Source organism: Poromitra crassiceps (genome assembly GCF_964638095.1).
Source record: "Poromitra crassiceps genome assembly, chromosome: 1".
Lineage (NCBI taxonomy): Eukaryota > Metazoa > Chordata > Actinopteri > Beryciformes > Melamphaidae > Poromitra > Poromitra crassiceps.
In genome coordinates, this window is record NC_139623.1 from 53,183,859 (window position 1) to 53,210,385 (window position 26,527).

A 26,527-nucleotide genomic window follows, 5' to 3' on the forward strand; every position below is an offset into this window, starting at 1 on the left:
TAATATACAGTCTCTAGTGTATGATTCAACTTTTCCCATGTTCTAGAGTAAAAAAGCAAACAAACTGAAAAAAGAAAAGAAAAAAATAAACAAATCGCAATAAATCGTAATATCGAATCGCAATAATCGTAGAATCGCAATACTTAAGAATCGCAATATATATTGAATCGGCACCCAAGTATCGTGATAGTATCGAATCGGGAGATAAGTGAATCGGCACAGCCCTATAGGCTATACTTAATTAACTGCTTACCCGACATGTTGTGCCCGTGGAAACAATGGCACAAACTAGTTCATTTCAGACTACTGTAGGTCTAGTCTTTAGAGATGAGGGGAGACATCTCGCCTGCCACTTGGACCGGCAGGGTCTCCCTGTCAGAGTGTCCGTCCGTGCCTCTGCCAGTGCAGGCAGCAGACACACAGCCAGTGCGCTGCTGTCATCCACTGAAACACACGGTCCGCATGGGGATAACCGCACGGGGAAACGTGAATAAGTGTTGCGCAATTTATTTATTTTTTTGTTTTTGACAATTTTCAGAACAAAACAAAACAACAGGCTCAAACAAAGACAAAAACAAAAACATACATATATCAACATATTGATATATTTAATGAGCATCGGTTTAGTCCCCATTTCAAGCAAAGCAATGAAAAAGATAGAGAGAGAATACAGATGAGTGCCGGCCCGTCAGTGCAGCATGTTCAGAGGTTCTTTTTCTCGGGATATAGTTTTTCATCTCCACGATATCGTCACGTTTTGATATCGCGAACGTCGACGGAATATCGTGACATCCCGAGTAATAACCCCTAACCCTATTTTCTCATATCGGCAAACATTTTAGCCGATACAGATATGACGTTTGATGGCCAAATGAGCCCATATCGGTACCGATATATCGGCCTACTAATATATCGGTCGGTCTCTAAACATAATACTGGTAATTTAGATACTTATTTAATCAAACAAATCAGAGAAACACCCCACCCCTCACCATGCCAGTGTTGAGGTTCTTGTCGACGCGGCAGAAGGTGTGCGGGGCGACCTCTCCCTTGCTGGGCAGCAGCAGGGCGATGTCGGTGACGCCCAGGCTGTGGAGGCTCTGAGCGTCCAGCGCCCGGCGGTACGTCAGGAACACCCGGTGAGCCGCGGGCCCGCCCCCCGCCGACAGGCTCGCCGAGCGGCTGTACGGAGTCGTCTCAATCACGTACCAGCCCTGCTTCACAGGCTCCTTCCCCTCGTACAGCACCCTGCCAGGGGGAGAGAGAGGCACACGTGTCAGTCCCTATGGTGGGTCAGGAACATGAATGGTGATATCAGCTCCATGTTATTCTGCTGTACTAATCACTAATGAGACTCTTGACCATCACAGTTTCACAAGCTCTGCATCTAAATGATATTATTGTCACTTTGTACTAACATTTTGTTGTTTACATTCTAGCAGCCAATGGCGTCACTGGAAAGATTAGTGTGTCAGAAATCAACAGAATTCTGCACAGTCACACTTTGTTGTCACTAAACTTTTTCTTGATCACATGGTATCCTGATTGGATTGAATGCTGAAGCTCAGATTGAGTATATCTAACATCTCTATGTTTTTCTGTGGCATTTGAAACTAATTTTAGTGTTCACCATTGGTGTTAATATGTAATGGTATTACGGGATAATGGTCATGTCATGTCATGGTTGCCTCCACAGAGGCCATGTACTTTTCGGCCACAGCCTGAAGTAGCGAGTTGAATAGCGAATGGGATGTGTGAGATAATACAAAGTATCTAATCTTGCAAGGCAGCTGGGTTTGTGCAAGATGGTGAGATCAGATCACACAAAACCATTTGTCAGCATCAGGTTAAAAAGTATCACTATAGATATTCTATTACTATAGATGATTCACAGCAGGCTCTGCCAATTCTAACAAATGCCAAATGGTAGCAGCAAGTCTCCCAAATGGTCACATGGTCACCTCTCCCCTCAAGTGTTGTGAGAGGACTGTGCCTGTTGACGCGGGGTTAGTGCTGACCTAGCAAGCTAACTTGAAATAGAGATTTTGAGTTCCCAAACCCCACACAAACCACACATATAAACACAAAGCTGCCCCTTGTTAGCTCAATACAGTAACTAAGGCCATGTCCACACGGAGACGGAACCAATCTTTTTTTTTTCGTTTAAGAAAGGTTTTCCATAAACACGGAATCGTTTCAAGAAATGTGTGGATCCACATGAAACCACTGAATACCACTGAAACCGCTGTAGTATATATGCCAGGCCGCCTGAGGCCGGTAAGTGGCGCTGTAACACTGCCACAAAGTACACCAAAAACAGAGAATAAGACAATCTCGTCAATAATGGCATTCAACCACTAGGGGCGCACAGTCTATAATGTGTATCTCACTGTAGCGAGCAGCTTAAACCCTTGGCTTTGCGGGGAGGTTTGCCATGTCGATGAATAAAATGATTAAACCTATACAGGCAAATGCAGATCTGTTCAGCAGGGCCGATGGCGGCGGCGGCTGTAGCTCAGGAGGTTGTAGCTCAGTCTAAGTCGATGTTTGAGACAAATTTGATGAAATTCCGTCAAGGCGTTCCTCAGATATCGCGTTAACAAACATCGTACGGACGTACGTACGGACGGACGGACAACCCGGATCCATAATGCCTCCGGCCTGGCTATCACCGGCGGAGGCATAAAAATATTTTTCTAGTCACAGATTTAGCTACATCATCAACAAACTTCACATGTAGCTTTAGCTAATCACTCCCTGGCCGCTAACAAAAGTTCCTCGCGAGTGTGTTGCTGAGATAGAGACCGGTCTTGAACAAGTTTAATTTTCTCCTGATCTTTCGGTCTGAAAAATTACATTTTAGTGTCAGAATATTCTGAAGATATGTGGCTTCGGAGAATGGGCCGAATATTTACTTTAGTGAATATGGGGCGAAGGGATCTGTCATAATCTGAGATCACGTTGACTTTTCCCATTGTCATTAATAGACTCAGACCTCCTGAAAATCTCCTACTGGCCATGTCCGTGGAAACCATGGGCAAAACCCGCGTGCCAAAATGACAGGAAGTGAGTTGAAGTTGATTGGTCTTGCTTGAAATCCCATCATCTTTGGTATCACTCATTGTTGTAATCAGATGTTGGCTTGTTAACGTGTTGCAATACATTGTAAACAGAGGCTTTGACTGCATCCCTGTTGCTATGGTTCAACGGCGTAGCTACGGGTGTGCCAGTGCCACCCACACAGGCAGCTGGCACACCCAAAGAAAAGGGGGGGGACAATATTTGTGTTTTGTTTGTTTGTCTGCAAAACACATCAGCTGTCATGCACAGCCTGTCATGCGTAAGTGTCCGACTATCCGCTATGCCTCTGTGCCCCAGAGCATCATGGGAAACTAGCTAACTTTACTAAGTTGTAAAGTAAACAAATGCAGCTGCAGCGTCAAATCGAGAAGACATGAAACAGAGCTCGCTTTTAAAGGGATACACCACTTTTTTGGAAGTTTAGCTCATTTGCCACATCCCCCCAACATAACCAAGATACACCATGCCTTACCGGCACTGTCCGCTCAGTTCACAGTGAGCTACAGTCGTGAAGTTAGTAATTATCACCACAGAATGGAGGCTAATGGTACAGCTGTTAAAAATCTGCCAAAACACACATCTCACGGCACCAAAATACATGTTGTGCCTCGGGTACTCACCACACGATGAAATGTTAATCCAAAATGCACATAATCTGTCTTTTTGGAAGGAAAAGAGGTCGGCGGCCATGTTTGGAAAGTAGTGCCGGCTACCTCTTTTCCTTCCAAAAAGACCAATTATGTGCATTTTGGATTAATATTTCATCATGTGGTGAGTACCCGAAGCACAACATGTATTTTGGCGCAGTGAGATGTGTGTTTTGGCAGATTTTTAACAGCTGTACCATTAGCCTCCATTCTATGGCGATAATTACTAACTTCACGACTGTAGCTCACTGTAAACTGAGCGGACAGTGCCGGTAAGGCATGGTGTATCTTTGTTATGTGGGGGGGATGTGGCAAATGAGCTAAACTTCCAAAAAAGTGGTGTATCCCTTTAAGCTTTTTCGACAAAGGCAAGAAACGTCGCATTGACAAGGAAAAAGATGACTCGTCGCGCTCCCCCTCAACAAGTGCGGTTTGTAGTGCACCCGTTTCCGCACCTGTATTGGTGGTGGACAGTGGAGAGACAGACGATGATGAAGATGATGATGCAGCCAAAACAATGACGTTAATAACAGCGGGGGACGCATCCAAAAACACACTGGTGGTTTGTGCAGCAGCAGAGCCAGAGGACACTAACGCTACAGATCTCTCTGCAGTAGACGAAACTGCATGCCAACCAAACTTGCATTCTTTCCTGACTAGAACACTCTTTGGAAAAAGTAGGTGAGACTTTTTTGAGATACCAAAGTGGTTTTACGGAAATCGCCCACACCTCCATCACACTCACGCTGGATTCGGGAGGTAATGTCATTTCTTAAACTAGAAAGTCAGATGCACAGTCCAGGGTTCTCTGGAAAAGTTTGAAATGACTTGGCACCCCTTCTTAGATTATTATAAGGAATTTGACGCAAGAACTTTAGATTAGTAGCCCCCAACACCTCTACCCTACCCTCTTCCCACCCCCCTCTTGTTCTTTCCTTCTCTCTATTATTTTGGGTTTTTTTTTTTTTTTTTTTACACTTGGTTGTCATTGCATCGCAATTATTCAGGATATTGTATACATGTATGACATCATGCAACCTTGCACCTATTTTGTATTGTCTGTCTTCTACGAGTTTTGTTTTTTCTTGTTTGTATTGTTTAAAAACGAATAAAAACAATTTGAAATAAAAAACAAAGTGGTTTTACATGTTGTCAAAAAATACAACTTAATTGACTGCTTCTACCTGCTAATAATGAGTGCGAAAAGGAGCAAACATTGATGGTTATGGTCATATGGTCCTATTTTAATAATCCTCTAAATCTGGCTTGAAAAGGCCCAAATCTGTTTTAGTGGCGGCCGCCAGAACATCCTGTTATTTACGTCAGAACTTTAGATATACATTACTCCAATGCAAAAATATAAGTTTTTTACCCCCCCCCCCTCCAAAATATATTTATTACGTGTTGCTTTTTGGTCCTTGTCCTATATTATGTCATGCGGATCCTCCCAGCCTGGGTGTACAGGTACTTGTACAACCAAAGTGACAATAAACACCTTGAATCCTGAATCAACTATATATACTTTTTTTTTTTTTTTTTACTTTTTTAATTTTAGAGAATTAAAGTCCCACATTTGTACCTTAAATTTTAAAATGGCTTATTTTCTAAAACGTGGGGTGCTGTAAAACACATTGATCCATAAGTTCTGACAATGACGGATCTATTTGAGATCAGGGCAACTCTGGCTACACACCAACTCAAAGTCAACCATTTTTGTATTACCGTAATTTAGATCATTTCAAAGTAAAATTCTCACATTTGTAGGTTGAATGTCTGAAACTTGGGCCTGGGGTGCTGTAGTCTCTTAGAACAGACGAGTTGGCTTCCGCAATTTTCAAATGCTCTCGCCATACCGTCTGTACGTTAGACCCCCAGAACATGCACAAGGAAGTAGTGAAAAAAACCTTCAGACCGGAAGGAAGTTCGACGGAATCTGACCAATCACGACACGCGTGTCCACGAAAAATATGTTCCCCCCGGAAACTTAAACCGATGCAGGTTGCTAATGCTAGCAGTGCTTTAGAATTACCATGGAAGCTACGCCGACGAAACCGGTGAAATAAGACCCTGATAGACGTAAACGATGTATCCGCGGCTTGGAGGAACCTCGTGCAAGACGTGCACTTATTCCAGAGTTAAACGAAAGTGATGAGGTAAGTTGCTAACGTTACTGAGCTTATCGTTCGTCTTACTAATCAGCGTTAGCTAACGATAGCTACAGCAGTATACAGCTACTAGTTAGCTAATGTTAAATTCTGATTGGACGAATGAGCGGAAGTCCCGCCTTTCAACTTCCTCTTCCGTTTGGTGCATGATTCTCCCCCACGAAGTACAGACTGTATATAGCTGCATCTGCCGGATGTAGATAAAAGACAGTCTGTTTTAAGAGACTAGGGGTGCTGTGAAAACACATTGCTCCTTCATTTCTGAGAATGACTGATAATTTGTGTTCATGATAACCCTGACTACAAACCCAAAAGTCAAATGTAATGGTAAATGGCCTGCATTTATATAGTGCTTTACAATCAGTAGGTAAATTCACCCATTCACACAGACATTTATACACCGATGGCGGCAAGCTACCACAAAGGGTGCTGGCTCAGTATCTTGCCCAAGGACACTTCGACATGCGGACTGGAGAAGGCGGTGATCGAACCACCGACCTCTTTTATCTAAAGCAATTAGTGGACGACCCGCTCTACCTCCTGAGCTACAGCCGCCCCAACAACTGTACTGTAGGCTGTAGCATGATTGGACCAATCACGCTTCTTGTTGTGCGTAGTCACCCCCCAAAGGCCCATTCTGAGCCGGGAAAACCCTGAAAATAAACTTCCTGAGTTAAGTATCAAGTAGGTCAAGTATCTACAAAAAGCATTTATCATTTGATCCTTGACCACTGTTTCACTGCAGACTGAATGAATAGAAATGCAGCTATGGAAAAGATGGAAACCAGAAACAGTGTGACTAAACTGATCTAAAATGCTCTTGAATAGAGTTGACTGTGTGAATGAGTGTTTAAGACAACTTTCAGATGATGATTTTTATAATAGACTTCCAGGAGATCCAACACAATCATTTAAAAGTACTATCCATGAAGCCCTTGAGAATCTTTTACAGAATGGTGAAATTTCTAAAAAAGAATATGACTTTTTGAAAGTTGAACACCCAATTATTCCTACTTTCTACACATTACCCAAAGTGCATAAAAATCTTGAACATCCTCCAGGTCGGCCCATTGTGGCCAGTATTGGCTCCCTTACCTCTAGTTTGTCCACTTTCGTGGATCACTTTATAAGACCACTAGCTGAGAACCTCCCCTCTTTTACCAAAGACACAGGGCACATAATAAACATCATAGAATCCATTGATCCTCTCTTAGATGAGGAGGAACTTTATTTAGTGTCTTTTGATGTAAATGCTATGTATACATCTATACCACATGAGGGAGTCATTGAGGCCCTAAAACATTTCCTTTCAGAAGATCGATCTAGGGTTGGGCCCTCTGAGAGCTGTATTTTGGAGTTGGCCACTCTGATTTTAAAACGCAACTATTGGATGTGTCAAGATGCATTTTATATTCAAAAACATGGTGTACCAATGGGTAGTTCCTGTTCACCTTCGTTTGCTAATGTGTATTTGGGCTTGTTTGAACAGAAGTTAATTTACTCTAACCATGCCTTTAAGGAGAATGTATTCTTGTGGAGGAGGTACTTGGATGATATTTTTTGTTTATTCAAAGGTTCCAAAACCCAATTGGAGTCATTTTTTGCATATCTCAACTCATGTTGAGATATGCAACATGAGGGGGCGGCTTTAGCTCAGGAGGTAGAGCGGGTCGGCCAATGACGCAAGGGTTGGCGGCTTGATCCCCGCTCCCTCCCAGCTGCTGTCGCTGTGTCCTTGGGCAAGACACTTAACCCTCCTTGCTCCCGATGGTGTGTAGGCACCCTGCGTGGTAGCCTGCCGCCATCAGTGTATGAATGGGTGAATGTAGACTATCTACTGATTGTAAAGCGCTTTGGATAAAAGCGCTATATAAATGCAGGCCATTTACCATTTACCATGTTCAGAATTTCTGTCATTTACTACAGTATGGATTATGATCACAAACGCCTCAGTTTTCTGGATTTGATTGATTTTTGATTGATTTTGCAGATTTTTATTTTTGGTCATCCAAACACTATGTACAATACCCTCTATTTCATATAATCAAAAACAATAGACATAACACATTTTACATAGATTTATGGATAATCAGAGAATAATTACTTGTATACAGATCTATTCAGGAAACCTACTGCCAGAAATACTTTACTAAGGGCGGACTCTGACCATCCATTACCATTAAAAAATTGTCTCCCTTTTAGTCAATTCTGCAGATTAAAATGAATTTGCCAGAAAACTGAGGATTTTGACAGAAACATGAGTGAAATGCAAAATAAATTTCAACAAAGAGGATATAAAAAATCTGTCCTTAATTGTGCGGCCACTAAAATAATAGACAAACCGAGGTCTGATCTTTTGAAAAAGAAACCTACTGTTAAATCAAATGACCGGGTAATGTTTACTACAGAATACTTGAGGGGTTCAGAACAGATCAAGAGAATAATTAAAAAACATTGGCATATCCTCTGACTGTCAACTTGACAATGTGTTCAAAGAACAGCCTCTCATGGTATATAAAAGAGGTAAAAACCTGAGAGACTGTCTGGTACATTCATACTTACCACCTCTTCAATCAGTACCAGCCCAAACTGTTCTAACACCTATCCCTGATGGCAATCGCCGATGTGGTTGTTGTAGTCAATGCAATTATACTTACCGTTGTAACAACTTTAAACATCCCCACACAGGTAAAGTGATTCCTATAAAAGGAGTAATTTCATGCCAAACTAAATCGGTCATTTATCTCATCACTTGCCCTTGTGGCAAATCCTATGTAGGCAAGACGAGTAGAGCATTGAAAACTCGTATTGCTGAACACAGAAGCACTATCAGGTGCAAAAATATGAATTATCCAGTGGCAGCTCATTTTGTTGAATTTAATCATCCCATCTCCTCCTTAAGATACATTGGTATTGAAAGGGTCTCGCTCCCTCTTAGAGGAGGTAACTTGGAGGTCTCACTTTCTAGGAGGGAACACTTTTGGATCCATCCTTTAAGAACCCTGTCCCCTCATGGACTCAATGTGGATTTTGATTTAAAATGTTTCCTTTAAAGTAGCTTATCATTGGATATTTAGATGGTTATTTATGATGTTCATATAGAGCTAATGTATAAATTCTCTTTATATCTATCAGAAACATGTATTTGGGTTAGTGTATACCGTATATATATATTGGTTTAGCTAACTTTGTAATTGTATGGTGTTTGCTGTATACTGTATATGATTGACTAGTCAGTCACTGATTGTTTGCCTCACCCCAATGATCATGTAATCACCACCAGATGTGTGAATAGGGTGTGGCCTAGCCTTTAAAACATTTCCAGTACCTGTTGTTCCAAACTGCTGTTGATTTTGAAGAAGGCCGGACGGCCGAAACGTCATCATTAAAGTATGCATATGGAGCCAGAGTGTGCGACACTTTCTTTCATTTAAAGTTTATCTTCAGCTGTCAGCACCTCACCACAACCTTTGGTGTGCGTTATTTTGCCTTTTATAAACTGATCTAAACAACATAATTTTGGAACATTCTCAGGAATTCAACTAAGAACGATGCCAAGGGCTCCCCATCTTGTTCCAGGACATGTTGAACATGAGACCTTCCAGTTACAAGACGGGGTCTCTGCCCCCCAGCTGGGGAAGTGTGAATATGCATTACGTACATTATGTAATACTATATAAATTTATTCAGCTCTCCTCTCAGCCGTCCGCCTGGTGTCTTTAAGCAGGCTGATCCTCTGTGATGTCTCCCCAGAGCCTCTGCTCCCACTGCTCTCAACGCTCTTAGTATCGACCAGCAGGCTGCAGATCACAGCAATGAAAAGCTGTGAGGAATAAATCTACTGAGCTGGAAAGATGAGACTCTCTCTCCCTAGTTATCATAGTCTCTCTCTCTCTCCCTGGTTATCATGGTCTCTCACTCTCTGGTTATGTTCTGCCATCTGTAATAATCTGGATCTCATCACATTGACCCAGTCCAATCCACATTCATTTAATAAGTTTCTGTCCGATGGTAAAGATAGCATTGAACACTGTGTCCACTACAGCATTACATAATCATCTGTATATATTATATGTGATGTTACATAAGCTTAATATATTATGCATCACATGAACAAAAACAACTAGACCTACTTTCTGTATGTTGCTGTTACACTGAAGCCATTTTCCCACATGCGCTTTGTACCGCTAAATGACCGGAACGTGGTCTAATGCCTGCATGTGGGAAAGTCGTTGTGCCGGTATAAGCGCGACCCCGTCGTCGCGGAGATTTCACCAGTTTCGAGCCAGTCAGAAGAGCGGAATGCTCTTAAGGGTTCACAAGTGGGAAACGGGTCCAGTCATTTTCCACGACACTGGTCCTTCTCTCATGGGCGAGGTGTAGCCTACACAGTTGCTTAATGTTCCAGCGGGCATAATCTAATCATTCACGCACATTAAAGCAAACTGGCGAAATGATCTTGTGATAATAAGAGCGGTAGCCTATGTCAGCTTCATGTGTGGGCGTGCTGATTTCCGAAGGCGAAGGCAAGCCCGGACACATCAAACGAAGCCAGTCTGTAAAAAGTGCTTCAACGCGACGCAGGTGAACGGATAAACATCGAACCAGCAACTATTTCTCTCAGACACGGATCCCAACTTCTTCAAAGTGCATCATCTAATCATTCGCGCACATCAAAGCAAACTACTTCCACACCGTTTCAAGCAGAACTCTCTTTTGAGCCTTTTATTTTTTGCCTCAGTGACACATCAGACACATTATACAGTATTTGTTTTCCCAAATAAATAAATAAAAAATAAAAAATAAGAGAATGTATTTGAGGGAGCTGTGTCGGTCCATCCCGCCCAGTGAGCGGCTACAGAGAGAGAGATAGAGAGAGTCTGGCCCCTGGGGTTTCTTGACAGATGAGGCTTGGCCGCAGTATTTATCAAAGTATGATAAATATGTGCACAAAATCAAATAAATAATTTACTTTTACAGTTGCCATGTGGATTTTTAGCTTAGCTTGATAAAAGCATAAACAAATGGAACGAACCCTTATGTGGTCACACTCACACACTCTCTCTCTCTCTCTCTCACACACACACACACACACACACCCACACAGGAATAACGAGTGCTGTAACGTTACCTGCTGTCACGTTACCTCTCATAACTAACGTTAGCACAGAAGATCACACAATAGCTACGTTAGTGCTGTAAACTTTGAAATGTTTATGTGACACATGTTTCGCCTTGGTTGCTGGGGACGGGTGTGTGACGCGGTTTGACGCATTTGACGTATCCATGTGATTCCCCCTCCCTTGAGTGTGACAGAGCTCTCCCTTGAGAGGGAGAGCTGGCAAGAGGAAACGTGAAGCGAGTCATGCCGGCGGCATAAGTTATAAACAATGCGTGACAATTATACTCGAATGTTGTGTGTGTGATCATTTCATCTCAAACGCGATACAAAAAATAGGCTACTTTTTACCATCGTCATCGCTCTCTCCAAGTGGCACCCATTTCTCCTCCTCCGATTCATCTGTGTCATCAGACGGATCAGAACGCTGTGAAGGGGAGCCTTCGTCGCCCTGGCCCCCTGTCGTGGAGCAACAACGAAAATGCCGGCGTCTTCCTCGCCATCGTCGCCATCCGAGAACGACTGGGTCGGACTCTGTTTCGACCACAGGCTCCACCCATAAATACTAAACTAGCGGGTTCCTTTTATCTGTTTGACCTGAAACAATGTCACAGGCTGGGAAAGTGTCTGATGTAATGTAAACAGCCAAAACATGAAAGTACGTCCGAGTACGTCTTTGGCACAGAACGCCATTGTTAAAAGTACGTCCGGGTACGTCTTTGGCAGAGAATGAGTTAACGTTACAGATGTCCTGTGTTAACAATTATTTAGGCACATTGTCCTGAAAACTAATCCCGTCTGGCTTGTTAAGTCTGTTCAGTAAGTCCATTAGTGACAACACATTACCATGACTCTGCCTTCCTCCCTGTATTTACTGCTGCACTTGGTTAGTCTGTGTGCTCCCACTCTGTCCACACTTATATACATCCACGCAAATAACATTAACTCGACCAAAACTTCATTGTTTGACTTTTCAATGCAATGCAAATGAATTAAAGTTCATTTTGCATATTAAACAGAAACAGCAGATGGAAAACATGAAGTGTGGGTGTTATTTATTGAGGTTATTGAGATCAGTCAGCTGCTGCCAGCTGTCCTGTGGGAAACACTGACCTTGAGGTGAAACAGTTCAACAAGATGGCCAAACTCTTCAAACACACGGCTCAAAGAATTCTTCACGGCTTTTCAGGACAGCAGCAGAGCTGACTGACTGCTCTGCGTGTTTAGAGCAATGATTAGTCGATCAATCGACAAGAGATTAATCACCAAACATTTTCATAATCGATTAATCCTTTAAACTAATTTTAAAGAAAAAAAAACTCTCTTTCCAGGTTCTTAAATGTGATTATTTTCTGGTGTCTTTAGTCTTCTATGACAGTAAACTGATTCTCTTTGGGTTGTGGACTGTTGGTCAGGACAAAGGAAGACATTTTGGGGATATCATCTTGGGCTTTTGGGGAAAAGTGATCAATGTTTTTCACCATTTTGCGACATTTTATAAACCAAACGATTAACCGATTAGTCGAGAAAATAATTGTCAAATGAATGAATAATGAAAATAATATTTAGTTGCAGCTCTACTTGTAGTGTAAATAATTAAGGACATGGGTTTGGACTGTGTGCAGATCCACCAGCAGATACTCAGAGGCCATTTACACCTGGCGCTAACATGCATTTTCTGTGATCAGATGGCAATCAGATTGTGTTTTATCACTTGAAATGCCAGGTGTAAACACCCCCAAAACGCATTGAAGAAGGATTGCAATCTGATCGGCCAAACCACCTCCGGAGGTGGTCAGGGATGCATTGTGTACACATTGAACACAAGTGTAAATGCAATGTGTCCTCTCAATCTGGATACAGCAACTTTATGCGGATTGAGAAGACAACCATTTCTGCCATCAGAGTGCAATCAGACAGATTGCAATCTGATTGCAGAAAACGCATGTTAACGCCAGGTGTAAATGGCCTCTCAGATAGAGCCTGTGATGTGTTTTTGGTCAATGCGGCTCTTAGTAGGGAAAAGGTTGAATACCACTGCTGTAGACTAACATGTTAACCTTTATTTATACTTGGGGAGTCTCACTGAAAGCAATGCTCTCTTTCTTAAGGCTGAATTATACTCGACCAAAGCTCTGTGGGGGTGTGGCCCCGCGAGTCTCCGTGAGTCACCGTGCAGACCTCGCGCTGGGGCAGATGCCATTATACTCAGAAAGTGATCAGCATGTATTGTACAATGGTGAGAACAGCCCGTGAAAAGTCTCAATGAAACACTATTATGTGCAGTACTGAGTGCGCTTTCACTCTCAAATGACCCCACATCAGCACATGAAGGAATCACCAAACTTGTTTTTACTGAAAGCCGTTTTAGTTCTCAGCCCTGATAGCCTACTCTGTGCTGCTTTTAATCTCTCTCAATAATGCTCTCAACACAACACATTTACTTGGTGAAATGACTAAAAACGAACAGTTGCAAATCAAAGTTTATAGCCTACCACATGGGTCAAGAAATGTGGCGAAAACACAGCTCAGTGTTCAGGGCTCAGTGGCTTGAAAGCGGACATGTTTGGAGAGAAGCCGTGCGCTGCTCACGCTGTTAGAAAAAAAATCATGCACAAGGCGAGCGCCAGACGGAGGTAGCGCCCAACCATGGCAAACAAATTTACGTCATTTGACGCGCCCGCCCCTCGCTCCACCCCCGCGCCCTTCACGGCAGGGTGAGCATAATAGAAGCTTTAGGAGTGCCCTGCTCCCATTCACACACATTCATAGGTGGAAGCTGACCTATACAACCACAGTCTGATCTGCTCGCCACTGAGCAGCTCCACTGAGCAGCTCCACTGGAGCGGTTGGGGTTAAGGGCCTTGCTAAGTGGTCCTGCTAATTAATGGGTGATGTTAAACTTAACATTAGAGTAGAAAGAGTCTCCAGCCCCTCTGCAGTGGGAGGCCGGTGCTCTCAGAACAGGACAGTATAATAAAGAAAGGAAGATTCTGGAGCACTCGATTCACTGGAAAGTGGTTTGAATCAGGTGCAGTGACTCGTTTCCACGCACAGCGTCTTCATCACAGTCAAACAATGATGGCACAAAGACAAGTGGTTTAAAAAGCCTCCCAGTACACCCGACATTCTGTCATTGGCTAATGAGGGTGGGAGGTATATCACTCAATGAGCCAATACATATGCAGCACTCAAACAGGGGAAGGCACAAGAAATAACAGCCAACCCACAGCAAACAACAAGATAAGCAATATATAATAAGAAACACAATAAAATAACAACAGCCGATTCCTCCTAATTAGCAAGGTACAAGTTATAAGTTACAGAAAACACGAGAGGCTTAATTCTTCATTGAGTCCATTTGGTTCAACAGTATTGAGACTGTGAATCCAGAAAGCCTCTCTTCTCAGCAGTTTGTTTACAATGTCGCCCCCTCTCTGTGAGGAGGCGACTCTCTCAATCCCCCAGAATTTGAGAGTGGCAGCAGAGCCATGTTGTGCTTGGGCATAATGACGCGCTATTGCGTAGTCCATGTTGTGATTACGGATGGCCGCTTTGTGTTCGGCAATGCAGGCTTTGAGCGCCCGTTTGGTCTGGCCGACATATACTAGCCCACATGGACATTTGAGAATGTACACAACATGTGTGGTGCTGTAGTTTATGAAGGAAGTGATATTGTATTTCTTGCCGGTAGGTGGATGGACAAAATGTTTGGTGTCAGATGAGTTAGAACAGTGTGTGCAGTGACCACATCTGTAAAAGCCAGGGAGGGGAAGGGGGGTAACCACGTAGGCTTGCAGGGAGGGGTCATGGCACTGTGCACCAGTCTGTCTCTGAGTGAACGAGATCTCCTGAACGCAATGTGAGGGGGTTCAGCACACAAAGGTTTCATGGTGGGGTCGCTCTGTAGAACATGCCAGTGTTTTTTGATTGTTTTTTATTTCTCCACCGATAGGGGAGAACTCAGTTGGGATAGCCTCTGTTCAGGAAGCGTTCTGTCATTTCTACTGCTTTGTGTGTGAACTCCTCCTCGGTGCTGCAGTTCCTCTTTAGTCTCAGAAATTGACCTGTGGGAATGTTTTTAATGAGTTGCCTCGGATGATGGCTGTCGGCTCTCAGTAACGTGTTTCTGCTGAGAGGTTTCCGGAAGATGGTGCTTTCTAAACCTCCGTGTCCGTTTTTATAAATGGTTAGGTCAAAGAAGTTTATTTTGTCCATGGAGTGTTCCACTGTAAACCGTAGGTGTTGTGTGGTGGAATTGATATAGTCCAGAAAATTATTGAGTTCATCAGTGGTACCAGTCCAAATAAACAGAATGTCATCGATGTACCTTTTCCATAGTGTGATCTTGGAGAGGAATTGGTTGTTAGCTGAGTTGTGAATACATTTCTCTTCCCAAAACCGCATGACCAGACAAGCATACAACGGTGCAAAAGAGCTTCCCATACTAACCCCTCGTCTCTGCAGAAAATAGGAGCCTGCATACTGGAATTCTTTTTTGGACAGGACTATTTCTGAGGGTTAGCAAAAAATCATTGGGTGGTAACACCTCAGTGGGGCGAGTTTCCAAATAATGTAACAGTGCTTCCATGCCTGCATCATGAGGGATGCAGGTGTAAAGGCTTTGAACGTCACATGTTACAAGAGCAAAATATTTGTCACTGTTAAAGGAATCTAGCAGTGTCAACACATCTGTCGTATCTCCTAAGTAGGAGGGAAGTTTGGGGACACATTTCTTTAAGAAAAAGTCCAGGGACTGTGAAAGGGGTTCTGGAAGACAGCCGATGCTGGATACTATAGGTCGAAGGGGTGGATTAACCAAGGATTTATGGATCTTGGGGAGCCCATAAAACACAGGACAAATAGGGTGTTGTACAGACAAAAAATAACATTAGAGTCTATTGGCTGCTGATCTGACTGATGTGATGACAGTGATGAGATTAGTAATGACAGAACGGTAGGATCAGGGAGTGACTGACGATGTAGCAAAGTCAACTAATTAGATGTTCAAGTGATTGTTGTTGTACGTGCATCGCAACTCTTCCTCTTCCTCGCTGATGGTGGGTTGCTCCAGGTTTGAGGAAGAGGAGCCAGCCAATTTATCCGAATGAACACTGTTCAAGGAGAGCATCTTGTCTGAAAAAGGCTATAGTGATGTAGCCGAGTGTCCGGGTCCGCCTATTACTTACACTTTGTTAACACGTTCACTGGCAATGACGTATTAATACGTCAAAAATAATCCAACGGTTGACTGCCAATGACGTATTAATACGTCAAAAAAATGTTTTTTTTTTTTTTACCGTGGGATGTGCATCTAACCCTTTTACATCTCTTATATAATTATTGGAGCCACCGAACGTTTACAACCCATTCCACCGAGCCACTAAGTGGCGACAGTGCTCTCCTGACTAGAGGAAGGCAAGCAAAAAGCAGCCATTCTCATGAAAATGGATGGGGGAAAACGCTTTCGTTTTCGCGCTGATTGCTGGCGATGCGGGATTGCAAATTTGCATAATAGATTACAGGTGGAACACACTTTGAAACACGCAGCATAAATATGACCAGAATCGCAAAAGCTTCTCTCAACCAAAACTCCAAGAAGCGAGCGAGTCCATCCAGACTTTCTCAAACAGCGGCCGCGCAGACAAGCAGCAGCAACAGCAAAGCAGTGAGACTGGTGACAAGCTTGTGACGGCCGCTGCAGCCAAGAAGAACGCCCACGGAGGGAGGAGTTGGAAGCAGAGGGGGGTTTCCTGCTGTTATGGAGGAAATTACTGTTCAAAACTATTGTTTAGATGTCTGACGTCTTACTGATGCCAAAAATGAATGGTTAAAGTGATCGAATTTCACAAAAAGCCGTTTATCTCTGAATAATTTTTCTGACGCTGAAACCATGCTGTATTCAACTGCTAATGCTTACATAACTACTAACTCTACAAACTAACTCTTTTAGACAGAGAAAGCACACATTCTATTAGTTCTTTTGAGATATTGTGTGTTCACAAAATCTTAGCAGAAAAGAATCCTCGGGTCTTGAAAGATGAGCCAGAATCCTCAAAAAAACCCTCTGGCAGAAGCTAACTACAGTAAAAAAAAACGTCTGGCAGTGAATGTGTTAATAAAACAACAAATGAGAGTCAGGCTGTAATGTCATAACATGCTTCCACTCAGCTAGCGCCTAGCATTAGCACACTCGTCAACACCAGCTCTCGTCAACTACGGTAACTCTGAGGGGACATCCACAGAGCCTTGCATACACACTGAACAGTCTGTTACAGTGATATCATTGCGCCCTCTGGAGGATTATTGAAAAATGATTTGAAAACACCGTTCTACTGACAGAAAGCACGTTGCTTTTTGTTTTGTTTTGATCAAGTAAATTTTCCATGCTCGAGTAAATCCTTAACGAGCGAGTAATCGAGCTTCGATTAATTGTGTGCATCCCTAGTTACAATCTAAGGAGCGGACAGAGATAACATCTCATTTTGATCTAGTAAATTAAAATAAGGTCGTATAGACCCTTTTAGAGTTTGTAAACAGCATGACGTATTTTTCGTGGGCGGAGCCGAATTCGTTGCAGAAAGTTACAACTTTACAACTAAATATGGAAGATCCTGATGCCTCCTCTACGTATTTTAAAGCTTCACCAACAACAGACAGGTTACCTTACAAAAATAAGCTAACTCTTTCAATGGGGTGAGGTTTCTTGACCCCTACTCACTGTCAGGATGGGTCTTAGGGGTGTCAAAATTAATCGTATAATCGATGCATCGCGATGCGGACGTGTGAATCGAATCGAAGACAGATGAATCGTTGAAGCGTTTATGTTTAAATTTCTGTTGACATTCAGATTTTAAAGCACTTTCTAAGTAAAAAAGGGACTTGATACTAAATATCATGTGCAGTAATGATACAGAAAATTGAGGATTTGATACTTGGAGCTGCAATACTTTGAGCTGTATCGAGATGCATCGTGATGCATCGTGGAATCGAATGGAATCGTTGACAGGTGAATCGTAATCGAATCGAATCGTGAGGCCAGTGAAGATTCACAGCCGTAAATTGGGTCTAGGAGCCAATGCATCAAGTTGTAGTGCCGGACATTGTCATATTCCTAGTGGGAATGTCCAGCGTCTATATGCATATGGCACAAGACGGCTTTTCCTATATTCCGTGGGGATCTCCCTCGTTTCGGCTTGAGTTCCCCGGAGTTGTGCAACTACCCCTGTGACGTCGGCTCTAAAAGGGTCTATGTAGGCTGTGTCAGATAAAACTAGCATATAACCTCTCCAGCCTAACTCTAAGCTGCCTAAACACAGCTCATAATGGCCATGAATGACAGTGCAAGATATGCTTCTTCGCCCAACTTTGTTCAATCAAAGGCTTGATTTTATTGAGCCTGAATACACGGTGCTGAATACACGGTACTGGGGTGAGTTGTCATGTTTTGTAATGTGCCACACGCAATCTGGTTATTGACTAATGTCATTCATTAAAGTTTTAACCTTATAGATTAAATGATTAAATTGTGCTCAATTTTGTTGTGTTTTGTTACTTATAGACTAGTCTAAATAAAAATGTTCATGTAACTGACATCCTTAATTGGTAAAGAAAACACAAATCAGTGCAGCTCGACTTGGCACAGCCAAATGTGCCAGTGGAAAAGCCCTATCAGAGTGTGTGTGTGTGTGTGTGTGTGTGCGCGTGCGTGCGTGCGTGCGTGCGTGCCTGTGTGTACGCGCGTATGTTTGATTTATTTTTTATTTAACCTTTATTTATACGTTATTTATATGTTCTGGTGTGTGTGTGTCTCAGTGTGTCTCTCTCACCCAAGGTCCAGTATGGGTGGTTTGTCTCGTCCTCTCCTGTAGCAGAGGAGCAGGTGGGGGTTGTTGATAAGTCCTTGGCTCAGCTCAGCGGGGTGCCCGCCGGGGGTGCGCTCGATGCAGGTGAAGCCCTCGGGCACCTCCTCGCCCAGGCCCCGGGCGATCACAGCCAGGTCCGTCACCGGCTGCACTGCCCGGCCACAAGGGGGCGATGACGGGGATGAGGACGAGCTCTGCCCCTCCTCCTCCAGAGGCTTCCAGCGCCCCGCCGGGTCCAGACCCGCCACCACAAAGTAGTCCACCAGCTGGGGACATTTGTCCTCTGTCATGCCGCCTGTCTGCCCTCCACTGGAGACAGAGAGACAGAGAGACAGAGAGAGAAAGACAGAGAGAAAGACAGAGAGAGAGAAGACATTAGATGAAGACATTTTTAAGACAGGGGTGGCCAAACTACGGCCTGTGGGCCAACTGCAGCCCGTTGGCATTTGTGGCCCGCCGTGGATTTTAAAAATCAGACCCAGGTGTTGAAGTAAGCGATGCAGGTTTGCAGGTCACACCCTTCTCCTCCACCCCCCTCTCCTCTCTCTGAGACTGTGTGTGTGTGTGTGTGTGTGTGTGTGTGTGTGTGTGTGTGTGTGTGTGTGTGTGTGTGTGCGCGCGCGCGCGCGCTTCGAGCCACCCCATAGCGTGCCAAAGTCTCGCCATTTCGCCAATGAGGAAATGGATTATATCGGCTCTACTATGGAAATGTGCTCTTTACGTCTCTCTGACGTGTGTGCCATGCTGTCACCATGACCCAATGCCAAATGTGCAACGCGCTCAATTGCCAGTTCCTACGTAGCCTACATAGCCTACGTAGTACGTACCCTACAACCCACAAGACAGCACAGCCAATATATGCAACCATAATATATACTGTAACTAGGGATGCCACGGTGTGGACATTTTCCCACCGGGTAATAGACACGTGACAACACCAGTGTTACCGGTGACACCGTAAAAATAAATGTAAACAATAGGATTGTTAGTTCCTACTAGGGCATGTTGTTCCCGGGAACAATAACAGTGAGACACCAGTCTGATATCCTCAGCAGCAGCTAGACTCGAGCGAACACTACGTTATATGTACGTTGATTAGGGGTGGGGGGAAAAATCGATACACCACAGTATCGCGATATTTTGCCTGACGATATCGTATCGATATTTGGACGCCAAATATCGATATTGCAAAAAAAAAAAAAAAAAAAAATTTTTTTTTTTTTTTTTTTTTTTTGCAGGCCATGCCAGGCCACCGGGCTACTATAAACTTTAGTTCCAAGGCCAGCAGTAAACAAATGGTAGCATATTTTCATTTTGTTTTAACAGTAACAGTTTTGTCATAACAGTCATTTACAAATTCCCCAGTTACTGAATGGGCTGCACAAAATGTTTTGTGTAAGTGAAGTGAAGTTGCAAAAACTACATAAGTACAGTAGTCCACACACACATCCAGTTAAGGTGGACTGTAAGTAGACTGTAACAAACAGTTCAGTTTGTCAGGTGCATGCAACTATGACATGACTTTATGAAAGTTGTTGCTGCAATAAAATGGTTGAAGTCAGATGTACAGACTGAAAAATTGTTCTTATATAAACCAGATGTTGACAAAGTTTTCCTTTGGGGACATCATTTGCAGTTGAAAAAGTAAGAAATCGCAATATATCGAAATATCGCAATATTCAATATATCGCAATATCGATATATCGCAATATCGAAAATATCGCAGTATCGCAATACTATCGTATCGTGACTCAAGTATCGTTTCAGTATCGTATCGTGGGCATCTGGTGATTCCCACCCCTAACGTTGATAATAAAAGTTTTTAAAGTAAGCAAGAGTCTATTCCTTAACCGTCCATTCTGTAGGGTCATAGAGACAAGACGCTGCTGCTGTGTAATGTACTCACGTTAGCTTGGACGCTCACAGTCATACAACACTGGCTGCCTCACAACTCATGGCTGCATCTGACTCGAGACAACTTTTCAGATCCCTTCCTCTTTCTTTCTCTCTCTCTCTCTCTCCTCACACGGCGCACGCCCGACATAGCCTACAATGTAGGTCTAACAAAACGCATTCTTATAATCATATAGGAAAATCTCTGGGAATTATTTTTTCCATCCCGAGAGGCTATTAGCCTACCAGAGTGTCTCCTTGCCAATCCAGGAGGCTTGGCAATACTATTTGGACCGTTTGATTTGTGGCAAACGAACGAAGGCACAAATGCAACAATAGTATCAATTAAGTAGGCCTAAATCGGAACAAAGCAAACGACCTACAGGTGTGAATACACCCTAAGTAATATTATTTTGGAAGTTTTAACCGGGAGGTTTCCCAGCTCATCACGAAAATTGACTGGTGGAGATGCGCTCCCATTAACTCATTCAGGGCCAATGACGTCTTTGACGTGTTATCAGGAATAGCCCAGAGGGCCAATGACGTGTTTGACGTGTTTTTGTTTTTATTACTGCAGGGCGTAGTTCAAACACTTCCTCAGCCTGTGACATAGTATCAGGTCCCTAGCATCTAAGACAACACGTGAACAAACACATACCGCAGCTGTTGTTTTGAAATTGAGCAAGAGGAAAAGCAGAAAACGGATAAACGCTTCCTTGTGCACTATGTGCAGACAGGAGAAACGCCATTGAAACGCCGCTCGGCGCGCTGCAGGAGCTGGTCGCTTTCCTGTGTGCCAGCCGGAGAAAACGGGAGAAAGTAATCCAGAGATGCGTTTGATCATCGGAGGAATGAGGAAATGATCGATCAGAGGGCGGTGAGGACGTGTTGAATAGCCGAGGGGAAAACGGGAACGATCAAATAGCAGGGAGGATACAGGGAGACATGGACGAGGACGGGTGGACCAGAACAAAACAAAATAAACACACGAACAGCTAACAAGCCAGAAGCGGCAGTCACAGCAGCCCGCTGTCCGTTCTCAAGAGCTATTCAGTTGGTTCATGAAATCGCTGGGCTGCGTGCCCTCCAGTGTTGCTCCTGGCCAATCCCGGCGCCACAGGGCGTGGTTATTGCTTATCCTATGTGGGGTTAGAAATCACGCAACGAAGGGGGATCGTGTGTGTGTGTGTGTGTGTGTGTCTGTCTGTCTGTCTGTCTGTCGGTGTGTCTGTCTGTCTGTCTGTCTGTCTGTCTGTGTGTCTGTCTGCACTAGGGCTGTCACTTTTCATTCGAAATTCGAATGCAACTTCGAATGTGGGGGGAGGGGTTCGTTTTCGAAATGTAATTTGAATGTTCGATTTTTTTTTTTTTTTTTTTTTATAATTTTTTTTTTTTTTTTTTTTTTTATGAACCAAAATTAACCAACTGCTGCTTGCTGGTAATGTTAATCCCATGTCAGAAAAAGTCTCCAGATTTGTCGCGTTAGTCTCTTCTGAGAAAGATTGTCTCCAGGGTCTGAAAAGTTGTCTCGAGTTGGATGCAGCCAAGTTTGTGAGGCAGTGTTGTGACTGTGAGCGTCCAAGCTAACACGTCGGGCTGATGCCCGGTGGCCTGCAGTGGGTTGCACCAGCTGTGCGTAAGTTGAAACGTAAGCTAGTTTGAACGTAAAGTCTCACTAAGTCCGAGTTTACGCACTACTAAAAATATTTGGGTTGCACCAAGTGAAATAGTTACAACGTAGGCATAAGTTAGAACTTAAAATTTACACCTACGTCTTACTAGGTGTAAAGTCCTCCGTAAAATAGCAGTCGGCACGGATTGCAACTTGGCACCGTGGCGCATCGTTGTTTTGCGTCCGCAACGCGCTCTCCGTGATAAATTACACCCTTTGATATTTATGACTCACGCTTTTGTTTCCCACAAGCTGCAGCACTGCATACAAATTAAAATAACCGCAACAATTTAGTGAGGCAGGATGGTGGTATAGCCTACAATACTGATGAAGAGCTCACAGATAAACGTTAACAGTAATATGAACCTAAACGAACGTTACTCAATAACGTTCTCATTTGATTAGTGTTGATGAAATATGAAAGCACTAATTTGCGGTGGGCAACATGTCCTGTTTTCACTCCACTTAAACAACCGTAAATAAACACCGTTTCCACCGTGCTTTTCACTGATTGGTCACAGATACTGTACACGTCATTGTCTGCGACACTATTTTGGTTAGTATGGACTTTAGGGTCTACTAGTTAAGATGTACCTTACGTCTCCGTGGTGCAACCAAACAAAGACACAACTTTAGTGTCAAACTAACTAGTTTGAACGTAGCAGTTAGTGTGGACTTTACACCCTAACTTAAGACAGAACTTACGTTCAGCTGGTGCAACAGGCTGCTGGACTGAAAAAAAAAAAAAAAAAAAAAAAAAAAAAAATTTAATTAACCAAAAAACTTCGAATATATTCGAACGAATTTCGGGCAATTAAAGTTCGTTCGAATTTTATTTTGGGGAAAAAGTGACAGCCCTAGTCTGCACACTCACTCACACTGCTGTATTGTTGAATGTAAAAAAAAAAGCACTTCATGTGTATATATTAGGGGTGTCACGATACACTCAGTTCACGATACGATACGTATCACGATACTGGGTTCACGATAACGATACGATACGATACGATTTTAACAATATTTTTTTAAACTTGAATAATGACAATATATGACTGGAAAAGTAGTATTTTATTTGAAATGCACAAATACAAAACATGCTGTTGTGGGAAATTGTTATTACAATAACAACTAGAAAAAACATGAGATTGGAGATAAGGCTTATCTTGAAATAGAATGAGTTACACCGTCACTTAGATTTACTTTGAACTAAAAGGTTTCTCAGCAGTATAAATTCTCATTATGCATCTTCAGTTTTTCTTCAAACTCAAACAACAAGACTTTTCTTAGTCTATTTTTTATGCATCTTCAGTTTTTCCTGTCAAGTAAACAGTTTTGCCAGAAACTCAATTGAATGGTTTCTCTCCTGTATAACTTATCATGTGTCTCTTCAGAGACTTGTTCAACTGAACTACTTTCCACACATTGAACTTCAACAAACAAAGACGTTTCTTTGTCTACTTTTGAAAAAAAAAAAAAAAAAAAAAAAATCACGATATGAGATTTCATCTCAACGATACATATCGTGACGTTTTACTATCGCGAAATTTCGTGGGACGATATATTGTGACACCCCTAGTATATATATATATATATATATTTTTTTTTTTTTTTTTTTTTTCATTTGTGTCATAACGAATAGTATTTACATGTCTGATGTCAATACAGTTCAAAATAAAATAATTGAGAGCGAGTTCTGCTTGAGAATGTGTATTTTACAGAAATTGCCTTTTCTCCTGTTTGTCATCTCAGAGAGACCTTTTGGGTGAAAACAGGGTGTATATAAATGGATATAAGTAGAGTACAGAACATGCTAAAAGCTCACTTTTTTTTCCCTGGTGAACCCAGAGACGTACATCTTCATTTTGAGGTATTGCAAATCACTCTGGTGCTAATAGATAATTTACTGTGGGTCTTGAAAGATGACCAACAATTATGAAAATCTTTGGCCTGTGCTAAATATTGGCAGTCCTAAACTGGCCATGAATGAGTTAATGGCACGAGACAGACGCATGCTTCTCCATAACGCACGCCCCGATAAAACTCATTGAAAACGTGGCGCTAGTTTACTGACTACACTGTCGTTGTCCCATAACGTTAACCACAAGAAATGTGAGGAACAAATCACTTTATTGCTTCATGGTGATCACAATTTAGCTGCAGCTAACGTTATGGTCAGTGGTCAGTTTTCACTTTTTGGCAGAACACCGGACCTTGTAATCCGTGGATTTACGTTACTGTAACAGTGATCATAAAGCAGAATGGATTATACCGGACACGTAGGCCTATTGGAAATGAGCATTCGCTTGTTTCACAAGTCTGCTCGAACGAAGCGCTAAATGCCATCCAACCACCAGAGATCTGAGGTAGGACAGCTGCAGCTAACGTCACCTAATGGTCCCTCTCCTCACAGAAAGTGCTGCAGGTTTTTCTATGCAAAAATGCAAACGTTATGTGTGAACAGCCCCATACACAGCAGATTACCCCTGCTCCGTCATTACCATAGTAATAGATATTTGAAATTAACTGCTTAACATAGCCAAACTTGGGTTAAGCGTGTGTTTCCACACGGAACCCCAGTGGTAAAGTTAAGTTGTTTTTTTGTTTTTTTAAGAGAGAGAGATAAGTTAGTTCAAGAAGGGCCCAGATGGAGCATGAAAAGGTGTGTCTTTAGTCTTTTCCGAAAGATCGGCAGTGATTCAGCCGTCCTGACTGGAGGTGGAAGCTCATTCCACCATTGAGGTGCCAGGGCGAGAAGAGTCGCGATCGGGATGAGCGTCTTTTTAGCCCCCGTGGCGAGGCGTCCTGCACTGGTGGAGGAGCGAAGGGAGCGGTGAGAGGTTTGGAACCTGACCATAGATTGTAAGTTAAGTTAAGTTAAGTTATCCTTTATTTATCCCCTTGGGGAAATTCATCCTCTGCATTTGACCCATCCTCTACTAGGAACCTTCCTAGAACTAGAAGCAGTGGGCAGCCACTGTGCAGCGCCCGGGGACCAACTCCAGTTCTTTTGCCAGTACCTTGGTCAGGGGCACTGACAGGAGTATTAACCCTAACATACATGTCTTTCTTGATGGTGGGAGGAAACCGGAGCACCCGGAGAAAACCGACACGGACACGGGGAGAACATGCAAACTCCACACAGAAAGGACCTGGGACAGACCGGGGTACAGGGGGGCTGTCTGGTGTACTGCCCTGTAGGCCAGTACCAGTGTCTTGAATTTGATGCGTGCCGAGATGGGAAGCCAGTGAAGGTCCTGGAAGAGGGGAGTGACATGAGAGAATTTGGGTTGGTTGAAAACCAGACGGGCTGCAGCGTTCTGAATGAGCTGAAGCAGTCGGATGTCAGCGGCAGGTAGGCCGGCCAGGAGCACGTTGCAGTAGTCCAGGCGAGAGATGATAAGTGACTGGACCAGGAGTTGAGTCGCTTCTCTTGTGAGAAAGGGACAGATTTTGCGGATGTTGTAGAGGGAGAACCTACAGGAGCGTGCTGTCGCAGCTATGTTGGCCGAGCAAGACAGCTGGTTGTCAAGGATCACCCCAAGGTTCTTAGCTGTTTGGGAGGGAAGCACAGTGGTATTGGTCAATGGAGATGGAGAGATCTGCGAGAGGGCAGTCTTTCCCTGGGAGGAAGAGTAGCTCTGTTTTACCAAGATTGAGCTTGAGGTGGTGGGCAGACATCCAGTCACCAATGTCTTTGAGGCATGCAGAGATGCAAGCCTCGATTTGGGTGTCGGAGGGGGGGGAAGGAAAGGAAAAGCTGGGTGTCATCAGCATAGCAGTGATAAGAAAAGCCATGAGATGAGATCACATGGCCAAGAGATCTGATATAGAGAAGGAAAAGTAAGGGGCCCAGGACTGAGCCCTGGGGGACACTGGTGGTAAGAGGGCAGGATCTGGAGAGGGACCCTCTCCATAAGACCCAGTATGAGCGGTTAGAGAGATAGGAAGCAAACCAGGAGTGTGCAGAACCTGAGATGCCGAGGTCAGACAGAGTGGAAAGAAGGATTTGGTGGTTGACTGTATCGAAAGCAGCGGACAGGTCAAGGAGGACAAGAACAGAGGAGAGGGATGAGTCTTTAGCAGTG

The 26,527-nt window shown here is 43.4% G+C and overlaps 1 protein-coding gene across 1 annotated transcript in view; it reads right to left on the bottom strand.

The window, feature by feature from the left end:
• dennd4b (DENN/MADD domain containing 4B) overlaps nucleotides 1–26,527 on the bottom strand; it is a 214,681-nt gene that overhangs the window by 94,262 nt on the left and 93,892 nt on the right. The window contains exons 2-3 of the mRNA XM_083645668.1: nucleotides 18,842–19,186; nucleotides 993–1,248 (exon numbers count right to left, since the gene is read on the bottom strand). Of these exons, the coding sequence (XP_083501794.1) occupies nucleotides 993–1,248; nucleotides 18,842–19,167 (582 nt within the window). The 5' untranslated portion in view covers nucleotides 19,168–19,186. The remainder of the gene's footprint in view (nucleotides 1–992; nucleotides 1,249–18,841; nucleotides 19,187–26,527) is intronic.